General features: G+C 40.7%; 1 protein-coding gene across 1 annotated transcript; it reads left to right on the plus strand.

The window, feature by feature from the left end:
- Positions 1-214: 214 nt before the first annotated feature.
- On the plus strand, positions 215-7,707 carry fbxl5 (F-box and leucine-rich repeat protein 5). Its single transcript, XM_067597657.1, has 11 exons — positions 215-363; positions 1,070-1,285; positions 2,230-2,325; positions 2,494-2,689; positions 3,788-3,973; positions 4,098-4,223; positions 4,998-5,152; positions 5,254-5,336; positions 5,534-6,259; positions 6,728-6,876; positions 7,359-7,707. Exons 1-11 carry the CDS (start codon positions 280-282, stop codon positions 7,433-7,435), a joined length of 2,094 nt encoding a protein of 697 aa, XP_067453758.1. The 5' UTR covers positions 215-279; the 3' UTR covers positions 7,436-7,707.
- Positions 7,708-7,870: the final 163 nt, after the last annotated feature.

A 7,870-nucleotide genomic window follows, 5' to 3' on the forward strand; every position in this document is an offset into this window, starting at 1 on the left:
AGTCTTGCTTCTAAACTGGTGTTTTTATTTTTTATTCCCAGATTTCCAAGTGTATTCTAAAACTTCTAAAATCACGCTTGCTGGTCTGAGAACGGATATTCCCTGGAGTTACAGTGAAACGTGTATAACCCTTTATTCAAACACTGATCCAGGATCAGTACTGTGCGCCGTTGGACCGCTTTATGCTACGTTATTTGCGGTCACGTGACTCGCTGGCGCACGCCTCCGTGTTTGATTGTATCGCTGTGCAGATGACGCACTGAGGCTCAGTGTGCGAAGATGGCTCCCTTTCCGGACGAGGTGGATGTTTTTACTGGCCCACACTGGCGAATGAAACAACTGGTGGGCCTATATTGCGAGAAGGTACGTATAATTAAATGTCGGTCGTCATTTTAGAGTTTTATAAAGGAATATATGACGGCGTTTGCCCAAACGACGAGAGAACGCCAGCTAGCACGCTAGCTAACTTGTTCCATATACAGCACTCAGTATTGACCATCGGATGTTTGTCTCACTGCTATAGTCGGGTCATTTGGTAGCTTCCTGCTTTTAAACGTTAGCTTTACATTGAAGCATTTACTTTATCAGAACTGTGAAGCACGTATTTGGTTGCTCTCAATGAACTTCCCCGTCCTCCGCCCAGCTAAGGCTTGCTAACTGGTTCAGCTAGCCTAACTAACTTGCCAGATAGCTTGTTATGCAACAAGCTTTAAGTATCACAACTCAGTTTCTAATGCCTCCCCACAAACCAAGCTGTGAATGACATTAGAACAGTTTCAGGCTGTTTGTTGAAATAATGTTCTTTAAAGCTAACGGTACGTGTCAGATAAGCTTATTTTGAGACACAAGCAAACGTTAATACACGACGGGTGACGTAAACTGTGTTAATGTTGCACTTTTGGCTGTCTAAGTTTACATCCTCTGTCATAAGACAGCTGTTGTGTTGGGTGACGCGGGAACTATTCTGACCTAATGTTAGAAAATACTTTTCACATGGATTTCAGTATAAGAAATAATTGACGATACATTTAAGAATGCGTGACTAAAAGTTTCTTTTTGTTTTTCACAGCTGTCTAAAACCAACTTCTCCAACAACAATGATTTCCGCTCATTTCTTCAGTCACTGTGCGCCACCTTCAAGGAGTTCAAGATGCATGAACAGATTGAGAATGAATACATCATTGGCCTGTTGCAACAGCGCTGCTGCACTGTGTACAATGTGCACTCTGACAACAAACTCTCAGAGATGCTGTCCCTCTTTGAAAAGGGGCTGCACAACGTTAAGGTAAATATGCATAGATGTTTTAAAGAATCATTTACTGTCATGCCATGGCCCTCAATCTATTTCTGCAACAGTTTTACGTTTGGCCCAGGCAGAGAAATACTAGGCTGTGCTTATATGGAAAGCATACATGAATTCTGCAGACCTCAGCTGGTACTGGATGCCCAATGGTGGGGTAACACCATGTCATTAGAATAACTATCATGTTAGCCACACAAAGATTGCCGTTCAAACATCAACATCAGACGTGTTATTTGTCATGTATAGATGCTAACTGTAAACAGGAGGAAATTATAATGTATCTCCTTTAAATATTATATTGAAGCCATTTGACATATTATAAGATAAATTTTCATACCATGAATCAAAACCAAGTTTTTGTCTCAACTGTACAACTTGAGATTTTATTTCCTGAGAAAATGGCCAGATACAGAAATAAATAGAATGATTTATATAATCGAGCCAGGGTTGTTTTTGTGATCTGCTTATCAAGAGACAAGAGTCATTGTTCTCTCTCAAGCCATGGGCAAACCAAAAAATGGGCTTTCCAGAATGATGCAATTGTGTAAATCTTAACTTCCGCTCTCTGCTCCAGTCAGCTTGTAAAATAGAAAGGGACATTCTATTGCTTTGGATTGAGATCCTGCACAGTGTCCTTAGGGAAAGATGTTTCTACTGAGAGAAATAATATTGTGATGAGATTTAAAAAAAAAAAAATGTTGGCAGTTTATGTAGAATTTTCCTCAGTTTACAAAGAGGTTGTTCAAAATATGATGTATGAAAAATAAATCATTATTGCCATGTCTACTAATCCAGCTACTGCAAAAACAGGTGACAACACATTTTGTCAATAAGTTATGAAAAAACTGAACCAGTAGATGTTGCAAATGAGATTGTAAATGTTTTAAGGGATTCCATAAATGAATAACTGGTATGTGTTTTTTTAGAGTGAATATGAGCAACTTAACTATGCCCAGCAGCTGAAGGAGAGACTAGAAGCTTTCACACAGGACTTTCTGCCCCACATGAAAGAAGAGGAAGAGGTATAAGATGTTCACATTTCTTTGTGTTTTCAATATAAACATCTTTTAACTGAATGATTCCCCAAAGAATTGGTAAGAGGAAATTGTGTTCATGAAGATGTGTTTGTTCATACCCCAGTGAGTTGCACTGTCGCAAATATTTTTATAAACTAAGGAGATGCGTTGCAGGTGTTTCAGCCTATGCTTATGCAGTACTTCACCTATGAGGAGCTGAAGGACATCAAGAAACAGGTGATAGCACAACACTGCAGCCAACAGCAATGGGACTGTGCGGCAGAGGTGCTGAAAGGATTCCGTTTGTGGAGCCAGGCGGAGGAGCTGCAAAAAGCCTTTAAATATGCCGATCATGAGAAGACAGATTATGGTTAGTGAGTTTTTTATGCTTACATGCCATCCTTTAGTGAAGCAGTTTCTCCAGTGTTCAGCACCGGCTGTGTGAAGTTGAGTTTGAGTAGCCCCGGACATTGATCCCTATGTAGTTAGCCATAATGCTGCTACAGGTGGCGAGTTCCTGTGTTTACTGTTGTTGTCAGACACTTGTAATAACAATCTGAGCCTGTCAGTGGCAAAAACAAGCACTTGTAGTTGATGTACAAGGATTACATTGCTTTCTGTTTCACTGTTGCTGGCTGAAGTGATCTCACTCAATGCTCAACCAAGTCCAAAATTTTTTTTCATCATTAGTCGCTTAGATCCCAAATAACGGGAAGATAGGGTCCAGCTTGAAAAATCCCGGAATTTCCCTTTAACTGGGATCAGTCAAAATAAACACTTCACTTCAAATAAACACTATCCCCACAGGCTCTGGTTTGATTATTATGGGCATTTCTAGCATTTTTGTTATTTTATAAACAAAACAAACAACTAACTACAAAAAGTTGATTAAAAATGAAAATATTTGCAGCCCAACAGTTTTGTCTAGGACTTGCAGTGCTTGTACTTAAAAGTGCTATACTTAAAAAGCCACTTAGGGGGTTCTACTGTGAGATTTAGTAGTGACCTTTGTTTGTTTCCTATAATCAAGAATTCAGTTTTATTATACAGATTGTTTCAGCTCAGTATTGTCCATTGTAGCCTTTTACATGAAGCAGACCAAGCTGTTCCACAAAATGCCAACACAAAATAATTGGGCATAAACAAACTGGGGCACTGCATGCCACTCTCACAAATCAGCAACACCTCCTCCTTGACCTCCTTTAGTACAACTCTCAATTATCCCAAAACAAGGAAGCTCTGCCCGGTGGTCAGAAGTGTAAACATAAACAACACAAATATTTACATATAACTGAAAATAGTTCCTACAGTGCTTTTATTTCAATCAGTGCAATGTTTAAGCACTTATGTCATTAGTTTAATGAAAGAATAGATTGTCTTGGACAGTGGATAGCTTTTTAAGAGGTGCATTTCAAATTTTCAGTATTTGAGTCAGTAACCATCAAAGCTGTCTTGTCTTCTTCCTCAGAATTGGAACAGAACAGGAATTCTTCAACCCACATCTCCCAGCTTCCTACAGAAATCATGCTGAGGTTGTTCCACTATTTGAGCCCTGAAGACCTGTGTCACTGTAGTCAAGTGTGCACCTCTTGGTCAGACCTGGCCAAGACCGGCTCTCTGTGGAGGCACCTCTACCCTGTGCGCTGGGCCAGAGGTAGGCTAGTGATAGCTGATCATTTCCTTACAGTGTAAAATGAAACTTTGCTCACAACTGAGAATCTCATTTATTTAACGATTGCTTCGTATTATGCTAATAAATGTTTGTGTGTCTAATGTAGGTGATTATTATAGTGGCCCACCTGGGGATCTGGACCAGGAGCCGGATGAGGAGTGGGTGAAGAGTCGGCAGAATGAGGGCCGGGCCTACCAGGAATGGGATGAGGATGCTGATGTTGATGAGTCTGGTGAGGTTTTGTCTTCAGGGAAGTGCACACCTCGTTTGGTGACGAAAACAGTATTTCAGTGTACACAACTGGTATTTATGTAGCACCTGCAGTATGTAACGATCATTCAGAAACAAGCTGCAGTGTTTCCCCTAGGTTGACTGCTTTAGGGTGGTGGCGACAGCTGCTGAGTCTCTCCAAAACTCCCAAACACAAATGATTATTGTTTTCCAAATGAATAGAAATGAATAGATAAAACGAATAGATATTTGACGTTATTTTTGGGTTCTCATTGGCATGACGGCCCGCCAGGTCTGTACTATTATAGGGGAAACACTGTGGTGACAAAAAGGTATAATTAGGTAGTATGTGCTATTACTAGTTTCAAACCCATTCACCCTGCCTCTAGCAAGCAATTAAATCACCAGCTTTTGCATTTACATACACAATGACCACTGCTTTTAGCAGCAAAAGGCTCATGAAATGTTCATGTTATAGAAAATCATATCTGGATAAGGCACCTAAAAAGTCTACTAACATGAATCTTTATTAACACTGGGTTCAAAAAGCATAAGCTGGCTGGCTTTGACATTTCTAATAATAGTCTTTGACAGTGAAGTTTAAAACTGCATAATGTTTCTGATTGGTTATCTTGTTGATTTAAAGTAATAAATGCATAGTGTGACTGAAAACTAATTGTGTTTGTTTTTAGTTTATACTTTACAAGTGATGAATAAAATTAGCTCTACATCTAAATTGAGTAAATGATGTCATCCTTGCTCTTGTTCATGTTAGATGTGTCGGGCCATACAGAGGGCTCCCTGGCAATTAACACTGCTCAGCGGGAGAAGAGACTCCTGAATGGGCTCATCCAGAACCTTCTGCCAGCTGTGGGTCCATCTGTCAAGTCCGTTGTTCTGGCGTACAGTTCTACAGTCTCTAGTAAAATGGTAAGCAGTGCAAAATTTTAGTTTTAATGCTGTAATCACACAATACCATCTTAATCTTGTAAAAAAAATGAATGTCAACTGTACTTTTGTCCACTTTTCAGGTGCGCCAAATCCTCAGTCTCTGCCCCAATATTACTCATCTGGACCTGACCCAGACTGATGTTACAGATTTTGCATTTGACAGGTAACTAGTAAAAATAATTACTGAAAAATTATTTCTGACTATGCACATCCAAAGTTTATGTAGTGGGACCACACAGTGGATTAAGATTAGGTTTCCTAGCTCTTTGCCATGAGCCAACCCTGGTCAACTTTTGTTTTATTGTACAGTAAATTCACTCAATACTCATCACTAAGTTTTTGCTATCCTTCCTCTTCCAGCTGGTCATCTCTTGGAGCATGTCTCTCTCTGGAGCACCTGGATTTGTCCGGGTGTGAGAAAATTACAGATCACACCCTGAAGAAACTGTCTGTTGGGCTGGGTGACCTTGCCCCTTTTGACAAACGCTCAGACCGACGAGCCAAGCTTCTTAAAAGTTCCCCAATACCCATCACGCTCATGGATGAGAGAAACCTACACGCAGGTGGGCGGAAGCGCCAAGCCATCATTTTCAAGCAGGGGACAGGCCGTTGGGGTGCCGCCTGCACCCCCACACGGGTGTGGGTCCTGGACCCCTCAGACCTTGTTGATATTGAAGATGCTGCAGAGTGGACCCGTCGTGGCGGGTTGTCTCTTCCTGAAGCAGAAAGCTTTGTAGAGACACAGCTTGTGGGAAGCTCATTCTGTTGCAGGAGGAGAAGGAGGCGCGGGCACAGGACTGGCTCAAACGTCTCCTTTTTGCATCAGCAGTATGCCATTTCTGGAGAAATGTTTTGTGGTCACTCCACCTGCTGCACTAATGACATGGCCCTCAGGACTTTTACTGGGCCTCAGTGCGAGTCAGGCACCACCAGAAGCAGCACTGCAGAATTTCGGACTAAATGCTCCTCATTTGGGGGGATGCAGTGTCGGGAGCATGAAAACAGGACTGACCAATCAGAGGCAAAACGCTCCCTGAGACTTCTCAGTCTCTCTGGATGTTATCAAGTCACAGATTTGGGCTTAAGGTAAAGATCACTTATTGGTTTGCTTCAAACTAACTAAACTAACATTCCTTTATAATTATAATAGCATTATTTGCCAGACTAACCTGGGTTTACATGGATTTATTTGAGAGGTTAGTATCTCCACAAACAGACCTGAGGCAGTGAGATTTAAGTGACTCATCTTTGTCTGGTGAAAAATATTTCACCTTGCATTGATGAAGTTTCAAAACATTGAATGGTGAACAGTGTTATTTTCAGTGCGAGCTGACTACACAGGATGGTGTATTAACTTGTGTTTGTGTTGTCATTTATACGAGCACTCCTCCCTGCAACCTTTTGCATTTAGGCAGTTTGAGTGCTCATTACGTTATATTTCCATCAGTTACTACCTTGTAATGCTGTTAATCATACATTACATTACATAATAGTCTCAGTATTACCTTTTATGAGATTAAGAGGGGATCATCAGTGTTCGTGCTTGTGTTTCAGGGCTCTGTCTCAGCGTGGAGGGCTTCCTGTCCTGGAGCATCTCAACTTGTCTGGCTGCCTCTTCATCACTGAGGTGGGGCTGAAGGAGCTGGTGTCAGCCTGTCCTTCCCTCAATGATGAACACTTCTATTACTGCGACAACATCAACGGTAACACTCACATGTGAAACTGCTAGGGGTCCTATTTCCTCTGAAACACAGAATTGTACATGCTCATGCTCTTGTCTAGCAAGGTACTTGGGAAACAGTGTTATGTTAAACTGTGTGTGAAGATGTCACAGTGAATGTTGATTTGTGAGCAGACATGTTGCAGTATGTGGCAACTTTAACAAACATTACTAACCACCCACATAGCATGTGTCCTAGTGTAAGTAACCGATGCTGCTGAGGTGGAAGGTAAGTAGGCATTACAGTAGCCAGTGTGATACCTTCAGTATTCACTGTCAGAGCTTTATTTAAAGTTATATTTTTAAATAATAATTCAGATATTATCTAATATATAATAACAATCAGTTTTTTTAAAATATTTGTGTAGATTGTGGCTGTAAGGGCATATAATACATAAATAAAAACAAAAGCTTTGCACATTCCTGCTGTACAGCGTATGACCACCGTGTGGTGTTTTTCTCCAGGTCCTCATGCAGACACGGCCAGCGGATGTCAGAACCTGCAGTGTGGCTTCAGGGCCTGCTGTCGCTCTGGAGAGTGATCTCGCCAAGCACCGCTCTCTATTGTCACGTCTCCTTTTATTGCACTTTATCCTGGAAATACCATTTGCTGTATTTTGTGTCACTTAAAAATGTTTCTGGATGAAACTGTAATTTTGCTCCTGTTATTTCCATTTCCATCTGTATTTAATGGAATTAATCCTTTAGAAAAAGGAAAAGATTAAGGGGTGACGATAGATCTGAAGTGTCTGCAAATGTACATTCTGGTTCCTTCATTTGGTTTTGAAGAAGTAAAAAACTAAAGAAACATGAACACCAAGTACTTAGTGTTTTCTGTAGTTAAACCATGATACTTTTTCACTATAACTATACTGATTTACATAAGTCTGCTTCCCCCACTGGTGTTTAGTTGACTCATTTATAATCAGTGTAGTGTAAACCTGACTGTAGCATCAAATTGATAAACTTTACTTTTT

This window comes from Thunnus thynnus, chromosome 8 (assembly GCF_963924715.1).
Source record: "Thunnus thynnus chromosome 8, fThuThy2.1, whole genome shotgun sequence".
NCBI classification, from domain to species: domain Eukaryota; kingdom Metazoa; phylum Chordata; class Actinopteri; order Scombriformes; family Scombridae; genus Thunnus; species Thunnus thynnus.